This window comes from Lacerta agilis, chromosome 16 (genome assembly GCF_009819535.1).
Source record: "Lacerta agilis isolate rLacAgi1 chromosome 16, rLacAgi1.pri, whole genome shotgun sequence".
In the NCBI taxonomy this organism is placed as follows: domain Eukaryota; kingdom Metazoa; phylum Chordata; class Lepidosauria; order Squamata; family Lacertidae; genus Lacerta; species Lacerta agilis.
In genome coordinates, this window is record NC_046327.1 from 34,030,884 (window position 1) to 34,048,858 (window position 17,975).

The 17,975-nt window shown below is 46.2% G+C and overlaps 1 protein-coding gene across 1 annotated transcript in view; it reads right to left on the bottom strand.

Moving 5' to 3' along the window:
• PDE4A (phosphodiesterase 4A) overlaps positions 1-17,975 on the bottom strand; it is a 266,902-nt gene that overhangs the window by 49,996 nt on the left and 198,931 nt on the right. Inside the window, 5 exon segments of the mRNA XM_033173528.1 lie at positions 4,008-4,120; positions 4,634-4,683; positions 5,837-5,910; positions 7,026-7,062; positions 8,344-8,529. Coding sequence (XP_033029419.1) covers positions 4,008-4,120; positions 4,634-4,683; positions 5,837-5,910; positions 7,026-7,062; positions 8,344-8,529 — 460 coding nt within the window.

Here is a 17,975-nt window from a genome sequence, read left to right on the forward strand (position 1 = left end):
AAGTACTGGGTCCAGTCGCAGCAACAGCCTGTTTTACCAGCTTCTCCACTCTGTCATGTTGCATTCACACAACCATCTAAGACCTATTCTGGTTAAGTGTGTCAAAACCTCCTGACAACCAGACTTCTAGCCTTCAATCGTCGCTGGCTTGGTTTTGCTTCCTATATATCTAGGCAGCTGTCCTGGCATTTTTGTGTGTTTGGGAGGGAAGAAACTGCCACAGTATCCCAAGTGCATGAAACACTGCCCCTCCCTTGCAAACACACCTGGGAAAGTGAAGCTGGTGCAGGACCAGGAGACTGCCTGAAGTGTTATTATGGGATAGAAGAAATACCTGCAGGGGTGAACGTGTTCTTGCTCCTCGCTCGCATGCACCCCCACCCCCAATACTAGCGGTGGGCATTCTAATTTTTCTGTCCATAGATCTGAGCTATGTTTGAGTGCCTTTGCTTTCAGCATTAGACCGCCTGCTACCCACAACTCGAGGGCACCCTGCCCTTGGGGCTCAACGTTCCAGACGTGGCAACAAAAAAAAAACACAGAGGCAGGACAAGAGGCCCTTCAGAGGGACACTCTGCTCTCCCTTTTCGCTGCTGGAGCAGGACAAACTGAGCACAAGGATGGGGAGACCCCAGCTCAGCCTACACAGATCCGCTGCTATGCGTCATGAATACAAAACATGATTGCATACACCCATTGCCATAAAGTGGGCAGAAGGTACACTTTAACTAGGAGCGGCAAACCTGCTCCCCTTTCAGAAAAGGGTGGTCAAAACGTTACCCAGTCCTCAACACCCTCTTTGCTAGCACTCTCCAGTGTGGTGTAGTGGTTAAGAGTGGTAGACTTGTAATCTGGTGAACTGGGTTCGCGTCTCCACTCCTCCACATGCAGCTGCTGGGTGACGTTGGGCTAGTCACACTTCTCTGAAGTCTCTCAGCCCCACTCAGCTCACAGAGTGTTTGTTGTGGGGGAGGAGGGGAAAGGAGAACATTAGCCGCTTTGAGACTCCTTCGGGTAGTGATAAAGCGGGATATCAAATCCAAACTCTTCTTCTCTTTTCAGGGGAAAACAACCTCTTATAAGGTATCCAGAGCTTTAGGTGAGAAGACTGTGATTCATTTTCAACATAAACATACCAGCTAGAATAAATGCTGGTTCACTTAAGCACAGGAGGCATGCATCTCTCTGTGGAAGGAGGACATGAAACCTATGGAGGTTTACTTCCTGAAGCATGGCCATTCCAAACATTTTTGCTGCCCCAAGCAATTGCACCATGGTATACATGAGGGGCGCTGTGGGTTAAACCACAGAGTCTAGGGCTTGCGGATCAGAATGTCGGCTCCCGCGATCTACCAGGATCACCAGGGGATCTACCTGTCGATCACAGCTGACCAATTGAACATGTCTGCTATAAGATGAGCCCTGCTGGATCAAGCCAAATACCCATCTAGTCTAGCCTACAAACAGGACATGAGTGCACTGCTACTCTCTTGTTAAGAATAAAAGAATTTGCTGGATCTAGTTCAGCATCCTCTCTCGCAGTAGCTGGCCAGTTGCCTATCGGAAGCCTGCAGGCAGGACTTCCACTCTTCCCACTTGTGATGGCTAGCAACTGGTATTCAGAGTCAGCGGAGGGAGCTCCAGTCTGCAGTTCCGAGACTGGAACTTTTCCTCCCAAGAAGATTCCAGCAGGCACCTTCTGTGTTGACCTATTTAACTTCTAACTTTAAAACAAAACAAAGAAGCAGCAGCAGCTACAACACCACAAATGCTCCTCTAGCTCATTTTCTTACAAAAGAAGCAGCATTGCTGGAAAGCTGAAATTCTGTGTCAAGCAGCCAGCTGGAGACTCTTCAGAAGTCCATGCTGAAGCCTGCTGCACAATAGGGTAAACTGTGGACTCTTGGGCCAAACCACACCTGACTTGAGTGATCTGCTATTAGGATCTCATAAGGTTTTTATTTTGCTAATTACTGCATGACTGCACACTTCAGTCCCAGGGCAACAGTCTGAAGGCACATGAGATCACCAACTTGAAGAACCTCAGCAGGCCTTGGTCCAGTCATTGCTTGGGTGGGTGGCTGACTAGGGGCAACACACATGCTGCCAGGGGCTCCACGAGGGAAGAAGGTATGAATGAATGAGAAATGAGACTGCTCTGATGATGGGACATTGGTGATGCAGGAGAAGCTTTTAACGCTAATCCCCAATGCTACAACCCCCCCCCCCACAGACACATTAAGGAGCCACCAGATCCAGTGGGGTTGGGGAGAGAAACGCAGATATATGCTGTTCTTGTGTCCCCCATCTCTCACACCCCACATGCGTTTGGCATCTGGTTCCGCCCTTTTCGCAATTAATTTCAGATTGTTCAATTGCAAGCACAAACTTCTTAAGACAGGAAGTGGCAAAGAGAAAGGGAGTGGGGCCTTGGGGAGAACAGACCTTTGGGAAGATATAAAAGGCGCATGACATAGTGGATTTGCTGTAGCTAAACAGGTGGGTTTTGTTAATGCTTAGATGAGAGACTCCCTGGGAATTCTGTGTACATAATCCAGAGTTTCACAAAAGACAATACGAGATATAGCTAAAAGGGAGAGTACACCAACTGCAGTGGGGATTCACAGGCCGATTATTTCGAAACATAAAGTAAACACACAACTAAACACACACACACCAGACCATGAGCTCACTCATCTGGATTCATCTGTTTGTATCTAGAAACGACCACGTTTCTCCTTTAGGGTGTATCCTGCAAATCAGCATCTGTCCATTTCTCAGCGAAGCAGCTCTCCACTTCACATTTCCCTGCCCTGCAAGTCCCCTTAGCTCTCCCCCAAGTGAGAGTCTCCCGGCTCCTGCCACGAGACACTTCGCAACCCACTTTGATGTAGCACTTCACAACCGTCTTTAAAACCACATCTGCCCTACTCAGCAAAGACTCAAATAGCAGGAGCAGCATAATAGTTATTGTGGCCCAGGAAACAAATATCTATGCCATGCACAAACCAGAGGCAGAAACCTTTTTGCATGGCAAGAGCTGCTAATGTATGATTCCATCTCTCTCCATCCACAGCTATAGCTTTATCGTTTGTACACTGCCCTGTACAGTACAGATACTGTATGAACATCTTAATAAATAAGACTGAAATTTATTACATTGCAATTTAAGAACCAAGACAGGTAGGGAGGGGTGTTGTGTGTGTGTGTGTGTTTGCCACATGTCTGATTTGGCCTAAAGAATGCAATTATTTCAGTGGATTTCTTTTTTAAAAAAAATATCATAGTCCTCAGAGAAATTTCTGGAGGGGGCTTTCCTGGGACAGACCTGCTCTTAATCTGCCCCCAGGCAGTATGAATTGTGCTCAACTAGATCAACTGCGGGTGCCAATTTGACCCAAGAGTTTTGCCCTTTTTGTTCCCAAATGCAGTCCCATAAAGACACAGGGCTGAGAGCATGCAGATCCTGGCCCCCAGGGCAGCCAGGCCCCTAAAGCGTTGCAGCAACCAAAAGCAACAGGGGGGGGGGGAAGGCATCACCTATTTTATGCCTACAGAGATGGATGTGAGTGTTATGAGCTAGGGCAGAGAAAAGAGCGCATCATCTCAGTTCTCTAGGTGCCAATTCTTAAGTAGCTAAAAGAGAACCACATAACCACAGAGGAAGAAGGTTTCAGCAGGCATGGGGTGACTCCAAAGATTGCAGAAGTACAACTTTTGTGTTTTTTTCAGGGGGGGGGGGGAAACCTTCAAGGGGCATCAAAACAGCCCGGCGAGGACTGAGCATGCTCAGTGGGCTTGAAATTCTGGCTGACTGTTGCAGTGGGGAGGGAAACTGAAAACCATGTGGGAGGGGGAATGGAATGGAGTATTGTGCAAGTGGGCATGGCTGACCAATGGAAACACAGAACAAGGGCCCTCCACGCTGCAGCAAAGGGAGATGCTGGCACCATTCTGGAAGCCAGGGTAACAGCCATAGAACAAGCCAAGCAAGCTCTGAGCCCTACCTTGTTGGATGCCATCTCACTAACAGAGCGGTACGTCTGAATGGTCTCCAGCTGGTCAAGGCACCAGTCTAGCTCTTCCAAGGTCTCTTTGGCCATCTGCTGGTATGTTTCTTCTGCAAGAGAAGTGGGGTAAGAAAACAGCCAGTCAGGTTTAAGTGATGGAGAAGCATGAAGTTCACCCTTGGCCAGCTCTGTTCCTCTTGCCTCACCTGCAGATAGCTTAGGAAACACGTTGCCAAGGGATATCGAGGGCAGGCATAGGATATTAGGATATTCAGGGCAGGCAGCACAGTCCCAGAGAGGTTTTCTTCTTTCTTATTATTTTCTTTTAAATAATCGAAGGCCCCAAAGGTCTCCAAAACTATGGCCTGCCAGTCATCTATCAGAGCTCACCAGGGGCCTGATAGATTTTCTGTTTTCACTGCCTGCCTGTGGACCTTTGAGGGGTGATTTATATGATACATCGTGCATGCTGCAGATCTTGGAGAGGGAGCAGGAATCCACTGAAATTTACATGGATCCCAAAACTTGATGCCAGGCCTATGAGGCTGACTCTGTGTATGTTCCCTTGTTTGCTCCTCCAGAACCCGAACCCTCTTGGTACTAGACACTAAGCATCTCATTACCTGAGAGCGTGGCTCTGCAAACAGTTGGCTGGCTGCCCATGGGAGACCTCCTAAGGGGGACAGAAGAGAGAAAAGATAGACGATCAGGCTTAGGCACCACTCTTTCTGGCACGTGTCCCCCCACCCCACCCCCCTGGCCACTTGAGACATCACTTCTGCAAGTTTGCAGGCAGCAAATGAACTTGGGAGATACTGTAGGACCCAAAATCCATCCCATCCCACTGAGATGGAAATGTGAGTGGTTTTAAGTGGGGGTGTGAAGGGAGCAGCAACCTGATCTCAGTTGATCTCTGAGGGACCAAGGCCTCCTATCTCTTTAGTTTAACTGCATGCCAGCTAGGAGGAAGATACAGCTTAGCCTGCTGTACCAGGAGAATAACTGAAGTATCAATTGCCATAAAACTGACTACAAATACATTGGTAATGTAGGTGTTCCCTTAGCAGCTGGGCAGATGGTATGTGCTTAGTTATATTAGTTTGCATGCATTGTGCATGTCTGAATGTGCCTGGCTTTCATTCTTGGTTTACACTCTATGACTCTGGACTCTGCCTCTGGCATTAATTAAACTCCTACAGTAGTTCTGGGAGGAAGGGAGGAGAGGCAAGCAAGGGAAAAGAAATACAAACAGAGACTTATTTGGAATTACAGCATCTGCTCAGGCTCCAGCTCGTAAGGAACACAAGGGCATCAACTACAAGGGCTGGACTGGGGCACCAAGAAGGTATACCCCACCGCAAAATAAAAGTTGAGTTCCTGGGGGTAAAGGCATTTCAGAGTTAAAAACTCCAGGAATAGCCAGAAGCTGATTTAACACTAAACCAGACTTGGTGGGAAGCAGTTCTCACCTCCTCCCAAACTTTGCTGTCCCGTCTCTTCCAGCATATGGCATTGAGGGGAACACAGCCTCTGAACCTATAGATTTCATTTAAAATATTTTAACTTGCCCTTTCTCAATGCATAATCTCATTGCAGGGTGCAGTCGGCTGTAATGTTTGGATGCAACACAGCGTTTCCCTCTTTTTCTGTAGTCCCTCCACAAGGGGACTGAGCGAACTAGGCGCAATCTTTGGAAGTAGGTTGGTGGTGGAAGAGAAAAGATCCAGCTGAGCACAGCAAGTGCCATCTGGCCTGATGCACCAAACGAGAACTAAAATTGCACATTTAGGTGTTTCTTGAACATCCCAGAACTGGCACACACTTACTTGTTGGATGTTGGCGTAGGAACATTTGCCAGGATGGAGAAATTATTACGTACACTCCTCAAGCTTGCCAGGACCTATAGGAAGCCAATGGGCACAGAGGATTAGGGCTATGAAGCTGCTCTTTGCAGCCAAGAGAAGATCCCAGAACAACAAGGGGGTGCGATGAAGTACTGTACAAAACTGAGGCTGACTCTCACCAGGAAGTACCAGAGGCTAAAAATGTGGGCTGGTAGGCTCTCTGTACCCAAACAGAAAGGTGAATGTCTCCTTGTACCGAGACGTGTGGCAAAAGGATTTCTTCAAATTATGAAGAACTTTTTTTAACTATTTGCATGGCAGATAAGAGAATATGACAAGGAGAAAAGAAAACTTGGTCTTGCTGCTTTATTTCCTATTCATCATCTCCATAGGTGGACCAGAGAGAGATACAAAATTGAGAGAGTAGCACCCACTACCCCAGCCCCAGTGTCTGGTTTGATTTGGTCTCAGTTGAAGAGATGAGGGCTTAAACATCTGCACGCAGCAGGTGGGGCACGCAATATTAGGCTGCGTATTTGCAACTCAGTACGTTTGGCATGTTTAAAAGCTTTCAGAAGTAGGTAAAATAAAATTTACATCCCGCCCCACTTACACCATAAGTCATACTCTTTGCTTCTGTATTTGTGCGGGAAAGAAAATATGTGCTAATCTCAGCGTGCTTTTTTTCTGGGGGTACTCAGCGGTATGCAGTACCTGCACCCTTTCCCCACCAGATGTTTAAAGTGCGGCACTTACTGTAAAAACTTCATAGTGAAGTCTTTAAAAAAAAGCACTGCTAAACATTGCAACAATAAAGTATTGTATGTTCTTACACTTTTAAGGAAATTAACAAAGCTCAATGAACTACAAAGTACGAATCAGCATGCAAGAATCTGAATTCACTAGAACCCCCTCAGCAAGCTGGATGTTAAACAAAGAAACAAACAAGAAAAAGGGGGCGAAAAAGATATTGTTGAGCATCACCCCTTCCTGCTTTATTTTTGTTTTGTTTGTGCTTAACCTTCAGCCTGAAAAATTAAAGCTTCAAAGCTTAAGCTACTTTTTGATTTGGGGACCCTAAATAAGTTATTGTGGCAGGAATTTTTCAGAGCACACAACTGTGACAAGCCGACTTTCCTCACCTAAGCACGCACAGGGACCTGGGACATACCTGGGCAAATGGTGTCACTATCAGGTCTTCAGTATGTCTGTGAAGGATAAAAACAACACGAGTACAGATGACTTGTGGGGAAGGGATGACAGAGCACAGCAAAACTCAAACCCCACACTCCAAAACTCTCCCTGGCAGAAGGCTTAGATAATGTATAGCAAATGAGGGATCTTTTTGCCGAGTAGAGGAAGCCATGTACTTTTAATGAAGATGGATAATAATAATAATAATAATAATAATAATAATAATAATAATAATAATAACAATAATAATAATATATTTGTTTGTTTGTTTGTTTGTTTGTTTGTTTATACCCCGCCCATCTGGCTGGGTTTCCCCAGCCACTCTGGGCAGCTTCCAACAGAACATTAAAATACAATAATCTATTAAACATTAAAAGCCTCCCTAAACAGGGCTGCCTTCAGATGCCTTCTAAAGGTCTGGTAGTTGTTTTTCTCTTTGACATCTGGTGGGAGGGCGTTCCACAGGGCGGGTGCCACTACCGAGAAGGCCCTCTGCCTGGTTCCCTGTAACTTGGCTTCTCGTAGTGAGGGAACCGCCAGAAGGCCCTCGGAGCTGGACCTCAGTGTCCGGGCTTGTTAATGAGATTCTAATCTATATTCTGGACATTACAACCAGCCCATCACCATTTTAGAAAACTGGGTAGTTTAAAACTTGGCCACTCTTGTTTCTTTTATCCTACCAGTCATAAATCCTGCACAGGTGTGCAGACAGGATTTGGTTGCAGTATCTTCAGCTCAGCAGTTAAGCCATTACCCTGGAGGTGAAGGGCAGGAGGACCCTGAGCTGCAACAGGCAAATCTTCCATATGACAAAGGGCCCTTTACTGTTCAACATGTCTGGGAGCTTTCAGCCCTCCTGCTGCAAAGGCACTTGCTTGCACTCAGGCCTAAGCACGTGACAACTTGGAACCTAGTCTTGTACAGGGTCAGGATACTGGGAGACCTAGATCAGCAATGTCTACCCTGACTGGCAGCAGGATTTCAGACACCCCCAGCCCTGCCTGGAGACCCTGCTGCTAACTGTGCTGCTGCCACACAGGGTTACAAGCAGGAAGATAAGAAGCTGCTTTTGATCTATCCATTCAGTGCATTCTACACTGACTGGCAGTGGCTCTCCAAGGTTTCCGATTAGGTAAACCCTACCTGAAGATGCCAAGAGACTGAGCCTGGGGCTGTTTGCATGCAAAGCACGGGCTCTGTCACTAAGCCACAGCCCCTCTTCAGTTTGTCTCTTTAGGGTGAGAATATGCCTGCTTTTGGGCCCGCAGCCCTCCCAAGAACAGAGGAGAACTCACGCTTCACTGGCGATGGACGAGTTGCGTGACATGGTCTTTGGAGACATGTCATAGTCGCTGTCCGAGCGGTACAGGAAGGACTCACGCCTCTGGCTCTGTGGAAAGCTGGGGTGAAGCACCAGACCTGGGCTGGCCTGGGGATCCAGCGGGCTGCGCCCAGGTGACGGGCCATTCTCCACCTCGAAACTGCAAGAGGAGAAAAGGAAATATGTCAAGGAAGAACAGAAAATGGCCTGCTTGATATGCAAATATGCAAAAGACACACAATCTTATCTCCTGCAGCTGCCAAAGGGAGATCTCTGTTATTGTAAGGTGGAAAGAATTTCCAGACTTGCATATAATTTTTTATTAAATTTTTTGTTTTACAATTTAAAATACTCTTTTTTTACATCCTTAAAATATTAATGACTTCCCTTCTTCTATTTTCATGGTTCATTTTACATATCACAAATCCCTGCATATTTTAGAGAAACTATACCATTCATTATTCCATTATTACATCCATCATAATTTATTTACACTGTTGAATTTATCTTAATGCTGCCAGTGTTTTCAGCTGTACACATATATTCAATAAATGTTTTCCAATCTTCTCTAAACGTATGTTCTTCCTGTTCTCTTATTCTATATGCTAAGTCTGCAAGCTGCGCATATTCTGTCAACTTAAGTTGCCACTCTTCTTTGGTTGGGACCTAGCTCATTTTCAATTTTTGGGCTATGGAATTTCCAGACTTGGCTGTGCCCAGCTGCTCTGCTCAGTCTTCCTTCTGTCCATAGAGCAATATCAGCTCGAGCCTTTTGGGCAGTGGTGTTTGTTTTCAAGAACTTGCCTCCCCATGGAAGTCCACCAAGCAACTTCACAGCAAGGCTGCAAGTAGGGCTGGGTGATTCAGTGGGCATTTAAAGAGGAGTCTATCAAACTCTCACTTTCTGAAACAAAATGTGAACCAAAACACAGCTACCCTTCGAAAGTCACATTTATCCAAATTTTGCAATGCAGTTCTCCAACAAAAGTGCATGCAAAAATCAGAAGTACATACAAAAATGCTAAAGAATTTTTATGAGGGTTTTTAAAAATAAATAAATAGCAAATTTCTGCAGAAATGTGGAAAACTGAATTTAAGATTCGAAAAATGAGACTGACAAGTCCTTCCATCGGTAGCTGCAAGCCTATGCAACACTCAGGATGGGCATCTGACTGTTAACACTTTTAAGTGATTTCATTGGGACATGGCTGTTTTGCCATTTATATGGCAACTGTGCAAATTGTTTCATATCTATACAGTGGTACCCCGCTAGACGAATGCCTCGCAAGACGAAAAACTCGCTAGACGAAGGCATTCGTCTAGCGGAAGGCTACCCCGCAAGACGAAAAAGTCTATGGGGCTGCCTCGCAAGACGAAAAATTTTCGTCTTTTTTTTTTTCCGTTTTGCGGAGCGCGGCTGTCATTGCCGCTCCGCAAGACGAAAAACCCGCTAGACGAAAATTTTCACAGAACGAATTATTTTCGTCTAGCGGGGCACCACTGTAAATGTTTTTTTTTTTTTTAATCTTGTAAGCCACCTTGAGGGATGTCAGGGGAACATCTGGAGGCAGCGGAGACCCAGCGTAGTGGAGGGAGGGACCTCTGATGCTGAGAGTACGCAGCACCGCCGTTGGATGCTGCGGGGTCCGAACACCCAATAAGCAGTTCAGGAATGGTGGGGGAGCTGGTAGTCCCGTCGCCCCAATTACGCAGGGGGCTGAAACGGAAGGAGGAAAGGAGGAGACTTGGGGTCCCCAGATTTCTCTCCTGGCAAAGCGCCACTTCCGGGATCTGAGAGTGACTAAGAGGGTCATGGAATTTATATGGTAATAAACTGCTGTAAATATACAGACCCTGAGTCTCTGCCTTTTTACTCGTGAGGAGCACCACGAACACTTACAGGTAAATTCCACTGGAAGAGCAGTTCATGCCCAAATGCTATATGTAAGCAAGTCAGATACAAGCTTGACAGCCTTCTAGAGCACTGTGCAAGCCAAACTTGCAGTGGAAAACAATTCCATTCCTCATTTCCCTCTTTTGGCCACTTTGTTCATCTAATGGAGTGACAGGGGTGCAGCCAGGATTTTTTTTTGGGGGGGGACAGGACCTTTTTTTGGGAGGTGGGAAGAACCTAACTATCTGTGATGCGATTTGGCAGTTAGTTAAGTATTTTTATTTATTTACTTGATGGGGGGAATTGCCCCCCCCCCCGCTACACCCATGTGGAATGAGTAAGCAGTTGACTGTCACAGACTGTGCCACAATGCCAGCCTAGTTTTAGATCCTTAGAATCTTCACTTACTTTTTAATAAAAATTAAAAAGCAAGCTGCTGGCCCTCAGTGGAAATATACTTTTCAAAGCAAGCAGGCAACTGCTTCCAAGTCACATATACAATGGCTTCCATTTCCCATATGGCCACCTCCTTCCCATGTCACCTCTATTTGCACTGCCCTACAGTGCCTCTCACTATCACATAAAGCTTAGTTTTGCCCCAAACCTTACTCTGCGAAACCTCAAATACCGGGTTTGGCACAGCAGCTGAGCATGCTTCTACAAGAGTAAGAACTGCACCAGTTTTATTGACTCGCTTTCCTGGCTTTGAGGCTACTGAATTTTAGATTTCTCAGTACAGGACTCTTGAGTTCCTTGATGAAAAACTGGGCCTTTCAGCCAACACACAGCATAAACAAGTACAGCTTTGACTGTCTCTCTTCCTTCCTCATTTCTTAACCACTGCTTGTATCTCCCCCTAGTGGTCAGTACACCACTGTTTACTTGAGCTACTAAATCTACTACAATTCAGTTTAGACCAGGGTTTCCCAAACTTGGGGCTCCAGCTGATTATGGACTACAACTCCCATCATCCCCAGCTAGCATAACCTGTGGTAAGGGATGATGGGAACTGTAGTCCAAAAACAGCTGGGGACCCAAGTTTGGGAAACTCTGGTTTGGACTGTCTCCCCTTAAGTAAGTGGAGATGTTTGCATTAGCAAATAACTGTGCAGAGGTTAAACAGTACCCTCATCCTGCCCAGTGCGAGAAACCCATGTGACTTGAAAGCTGTTGTGGAATGACCATGGCAAAATAGAATGACCATGGCCAGGCCACAATGCAAAAATGCCACCTGCAGCTACAGCAGGAACCTTTGGCCCTCCTGATGTTGCTGAGCCACAACTCCCATCATTCCTGATCACACTGGCCATGCTTGCTGGGGCTGATGGGAGTTGTAGTCCAGCAACATCTGGAGGGCCAAACAAGTTTGCCAACCTGTAGCCCTTTCAAAAACTAAGAACTTCCTCTCATCAATTCTGATCCACCAATTCCTTGGTATCCAAGCTTTCCAAGTCCCTTCAGTCACTGTTGCTCCTTCTGGCATACCATTACACAGGTCTATAGCCCTCCCAGTCCGAGTTGGTCAACCCACCAACAGACATGAGATACTGGCCTGGTTCACATGTCACACGAAACCAAACCATGGCTTAGCTCAGCGCAGTGCAGGAGCAGAATGGCCAGAGAGGAAGGCACAAAACAACCACAACACACATACCGAACAAGTGCAAAATCATTGCCCAGTGGAGTTCCCCCTGCCAACCGTAGCACAGATAACTCACAGCCCAACTAACCTTTGGATGGATACATGGAGGCTGGGCAGAGCCATGATGTGGTGGTTACGCAGTTTATGGTGCATGCCATGTGGACACAGGTCGCCCTCCCTGTTGCTGGGGAGGAGGAGGTCTGGGTTTCCTGCTGTCCCAACCCAGATACCTGCAGAAGTCAAGCAGCCTCTTTCCCTTGTCCCGCCCAGAGTCGTTTCAGAGGATGTTGGTGCAATCAAGTTGAGAAACGCAGCACAGAGTAGTAAGGGGCTGACTCACTACTCTGCAACCAAGACTCGGGCTGGGGCATGAGGAGGCAGGGATGGCAGGGTCTCCCCCAGCACAACCAAGGAGAAGCTAGAACTTCAAGACGGTAAAGAGCACGTCCATCAGACCCTCCCAGAAGGAAAGGGGTTGGAGTTCCTCTTTATTGTGCTTCCAGCCTGTTTTGGTTTCGGTTAAAGATGAGAGAACAGCTCTTCCGGTATGTGTACACACACACACAAACACACGTCTCTGCAACTGGATATCCATTACCGAGGCAAAGGAAATGGAAACTCCCCCTGAAATTCACTGCTTGCTTGACCGCAGTGCTTTATTTCAATACATGCAAATTCAGAAGGGTCCTAGGAAATGGAAGAAAGCCAAAAAATAAAAAATCAAGAGCCGAGTCTGGCTGCAGCGGGTCAGGGAGGGTGTTTCAGATCCATCAAGTGGTAAGCTTACTTTCAAATAGTTCCTTCCTCTGCTATGAAGGACAGTGTGCAAGACAGATTTGATAGGTGCATGTCAGTAACAGAAGAACTCAAATCCAAAGGAACGGGAGAATCAACAGCAGCAACATGCCCAATCCTTGTGGGGTTTACCATTGCATTATTCTTACACTGTGAATCTATCCAGCTTGCTTGTGGTCAGCATTCGCTGTCCCACATTTGAGACCTTGGTCCAGCCAATCTCAGTTTTGCCTATCTTTCATGCAGATCTTTATTATGAGGATAAAAACAACAAGAAGAGGCGAACATTCTGCGCTGTGGTCACTGAAGGAAGGTAAGAATACAAGGATTGTATCTTACGAATTGTCTTAAGAATTTGTTTGTTGCATGTTGTATTGTTGCAACATTTTAATTTGTAAGCCACCTTGTGAGGGTTGGACCTTAAAAGGTGGGGTGGGGGAATTGCCCAAATATAATTATTATAATAAAAATAATAGCATATGCTACCAACATCTGAAGGGACGTGGGTGGCACTGTGGGTTAAACCACAGAGCCTAGGGCATGCGGATCAGAAGGTCGGCGGTTCGAATCCCCGCGATGGGGTGAGCTCCCGTTGCTCAGTCCCTGCTGCTGCCAACTTCGGAGTTCGAAAGCATGTCAAAGTGCAAGTAGATAAATAGGTACTGCCGTGGTGGGAAGGTAAATGGCGTTTCCGTGTGCTGCTCTGGTTTGCCAGAAGCGGCTTAGTCATGCTAGCCACATGACCCGGAAGCTGTACGCCAGCTCCCTCGGCCAGTAAAGCGAGATGAGCGCCGCAACCCCAGAGTTGTCCGCAACTGGACCTAATGGTCAGGGGTCCCTTTACCTTTCCAACATCTGAACATAGAATCCTTCAGAGGTTGTTGGACTCCAAGTCCCATCAGCGCCAGTCAGATGGCCAATGGTTTGGTATGATGAAAGCTGTAGTAGTACAGCAACATCTGGCAGGCCCCATGTTGGCTGCTCCAGTCTTAATGCATTCCTTGGCATGGACAATCATATGCCATGCGGAAGCAAGCAAGCACGGCAAACGTGTGCATGCATGAAGTGCTATTTCACAGGCAAGATCAAGGCAGAATTAGACATGTGTTCGTATAAAATGTATATTCAGTTGCATAGAGAGAGATCTTATTCAGAAGCTGTTTTTCTTTTTGTACCGTGCATTGACTTCTGCAGTCACTGTATAGTCGGGTCTCCATATAACTACTAGGACACCTGTACAGATGCAACAGAAATATGCAACAAGCCCGACAGTTGCCAAGTGTTTGTCTATAGTACCAAAGCATGATGAGCGTGGTCTTTTTCACACATGTGGAGAGAGAGAGAATGGTGCAAGGGCAAACTTTGAACCCAGCCGCAGTACAAAAAGAATCACAAAGCTCATCTGCTTTAAAGTGCTATGGAAAGAGCTCCCGGCTGCCTCTTCCGCTAGCAGGTCTGAGCAGCAGCTTCCTCCCCAGCTCGCAGAGATATTTTGGTGCCTGTGGTCGGTGGGAAATCCAAAGCAACAGGCAGAAGTGGATTGTGTCCCATTAGTGACACCTGCCTGCCATACTTTCATCATGGATAATGATTGGTAAATTCTGCTGACTGTGATACCCTGTGGCTAAAACCATGAAACTGGCAGCCCCAAGTCCAAAATGGGGGGGGGGGAGAGAACAACCCTCCCACTTGTGACACTAACTCACTGACTTCTATAATTCACTACCCTGTTTCTCCTAAAATAAGACATAGCCATAAAATAAGCCATAGCAGGATTTCTATGCATTTGCGAAATATAAGCCGTTCCCCGAAAATAAGCCATACCCTGAAAATAAGCCATAGTGACGCAGCACCTCCCATTAAAACAGCCTGGAGAGGCGTGGCTATGCAGCGTACCGATGCGATGCGGTTAAAATAAGACATCCCCTGAAAATAAGCCATACTGTGTTTTGTTGAGGGGGAAAAAATATAAGACGGTGTCTTATTTTAGGAGAAACACGGGTATGCGGCATGAACAGGGCAGGACTTTGGGCAGAGGTCCCAGCCCCCGATCAGCAAAATGAGGAGAATTCCCAGACACGGCAAATCTAGGTTACTCCATGTTGGGGTAAGTAAAGAAACATTGCTATCTTTCACCCTCCCAAAATAAGACCATTAAAGTCACCTATCTGGACCACTGAATCCACCAACATTTATTCAGAGCAGAGCTTTATTAAAGACAAGCTTCCACATACGGTAATTCCCCCTGCTAAAGTTCATGTCAGAAACAGGGCAGAAAGGGTTAACTTCCTTCTGTGAGAACTGTGGGATAACCAGCCTCATATAACTAACATGCGTAAGTCTTATTAATGCATAAAGGGGGTAAGACCCAGGCTTAGCTTACCTTGGGACTAGGTAATCAAGACTTCGTCCCACCACTGTCTACCATAGAAGCTCAAGCACTCTTGAGTTCTTCTATCAATTATTTTTGGAACTTTCATCACTTGGTAACTAAGCCAAGTTTTACTGTCCGTGCAACTTTTCTGACTGATGCATGGAAAAGCACATGACTCTGACCTTTGGAGAGTTTGTAAGTAAACTATTTTTAACTTACCAAATGTGTGGTCTTTTTCTATTCTAGAGGAAGAGGGAAACTTTGGAAGGAACTTAGAAGGGCATATTTTAAAGGTCCAATAGGATATATTTCCATGCTTAACTTTGCTGCGTATTTTGTAATTTTAAATCTCTGCTTGGGTTCTCTCACCAAAGAGTTTTTGTCCCAAACTTGAATCGTGGCACCCAGGGATCCCTATTCTGGCATTTCCAGGCCATGTTTTCTAGATACTGGAATTTATACCCTTCTGCTCTGTCCTCACTGCAACCTGCTAATTCCAGTTTGCTTTCCCTTTGTAAAATGTTTGCAGTATTCTCTGCTCCTGCCAAGGGCTTCCTATTTCAAGGATGGTCAGCCAGGTTCAGTCCTTAGGAATTTTGCCAGCGCATTGTGAATTCACCATACAATCCGCTGCGCCTCAAGATCCCATGCAACATCTCAGAAGCTGCTAGGGAGAATGGAACCCAGATTATGTGCACCCCAGTAACCTCTTCAGGCCTTTAGACAAAAATATTGTTGTGGGGATCTAAAGGTATTCTGAATCAGGGGCTATGTATGCCAGTGGAAACCAGCAATTCCTAAATATAAAATATTGGAAAAGACTGTAATGGATATGTGTGTGTCTTGACTCCTATAAACAAAGGATGCTTAAAAATGTAAGGAACATGCAGCTGTGGTGATATCGCAAAACAACATTAAACCTAGGTTACATGAAAGCATTCACAAACACACCACAAAGATGTAACCGGATGTAACAAAGCAATACCTTCGTTGATCTCTACATGTAGACTATGTCTGTGAAGAACTTTTGATAGAGAGAAATATATTCCTTGAATATTATTTTGTTACGTCTTTGTGCTATGGTGATATCAACTTGATATTGGATTCACTTCTGACATATATTCATTGCTCCAACAAAACCCATGCTAAGAAATCATAGAAGGAACCATGAAACTAACTTAGAATCACAGCAGCTTTAAACATGTCCCTCAGTTCAATGCTTGGAATCAAACAGGCTTGGATCATCATGTGCTCTCCTCCAGCTGAGCTTTTTCAGTGGAGTGGATCAGTTGTAAGCAGCTGGGCAGCCACTAGGAGGCCTCTATTCTCTTACAGAGAGAGCACCTCAGAAGTTTGATATTGTTGGCTTCCCCAGGATTGCTATGCAACCCTAGAGACTAGGGAGGGAACCCCCATGCCTTCCATATTGGGAAAAGGTACAGATTCAAGCTACCAGTCAACAGTCCATGCACACGAAAGCTCATACCAGAAACAAACTAAGTTGGTCTCTAAGGTGCTACTGGAAGGAATTTTTAATTTTATTTTGTTTTGACTATGGCAGACCAACACGGCTACCTACCTGCCTCCAATATAGTTTCCTTCAAATTCAAACAGTGAAGAAGCACGTTTCAAAGAACCAACTAACATTTCATGAAATTAATGAGTGGTTTGAAATTGGAAACACCCCCCCCCCCATCCATTTTAGTATAATCCACTGTGAGCCTCTCTAGCATGCCCTGCCTCTGCTCAACGGAGGTGGGGCTGCGGGTGGCCGAGGTGACCTGCAAGACCAAAACACATTATGCAACAATCTGCATAAGCAGATTTGGGTCTCTCCCTGGGCTGAGAGATGATCAAGCCAAAGAAAGTGGAGTATAAGCATTTAAAGCAATCAGGCTGCAGGAGTGGGACACTAATGGGTGGAGTCCCCTTCCCACTGCAGTCATGCTGCTAAGAAATTTAACCCTAATTTCATAAACAAAGGAACCGAAGTGCCGGAAGAAGAGGTGTGCAGATGCGAAATGAGCCTGGGGATTTTAGATTTTCTTCAAAGGGTAAGGAGTTCTAGGAATGCAGTCTGACGCTCTGTCTGTCTGACTCATGGGCAGATAAGAGGTTCCTAATTGAAGCAAGCCTTTTGTACTACTTGCCTAGAAAAGGATCAAACTGTAGCTCTTCTGGAGCGGGTGCTTTCCATTCATTCTGTTTGGATTTTCCTTGGAGAACGGAAGAGCTTTGCACAGAGTGTGACAAACTGGCACAGTGCAAGCAGAAGGGTGAGAAAGAAGGTGTGCCTCATTCCAGTGATGGCTCCAGGGGTTGGGTTTTTTTTTGGGCGGCGATGGGGGGGGGAGCATCTTGGGCAAGGTGCCCTCAGTCGAAACCCTCCCTACAGGGGCTCACCTTTTTCATGCTGCTGTTGCCAGTGCCCATTTGCTTGTCCTCTCTTCCTTTGGACTCAGTTTGCACCGGTGCCCAGAGGAATGGGGCAACAGAAGCAGAGTCTGTTGCTCAGCCCCCCCCCCCGGTGGAGTGGGCACCTTGGCAAGTGCCCAGCAATGGCAACCTCTGGTACTAGCCCAATTTCATTCCACCCAAGAACAGAACTGGGTTTTTTAAAATTAAAATTAAAAATTCCACAGGTACTCTTATTTCAGGCCAATCTCCATTTAACTATAGAGCACTTTTCTTCCATTTCGAACTGTTTGCTCTAACCTTTTGGCAGTAAACAGAGGGGAGACCCAACTTGTCTACTTCTGCACACTGCACAAGGGATTTCTGCTCACACACACACACACACACACACACACACACACGGGGCTTTTGTGAGTACGTGCTTTTGTTGCTGACTTAGTCAGAAATTCCTCCCGGAGAGTGCTAAGGCGCAGATGCCAAGAGCTG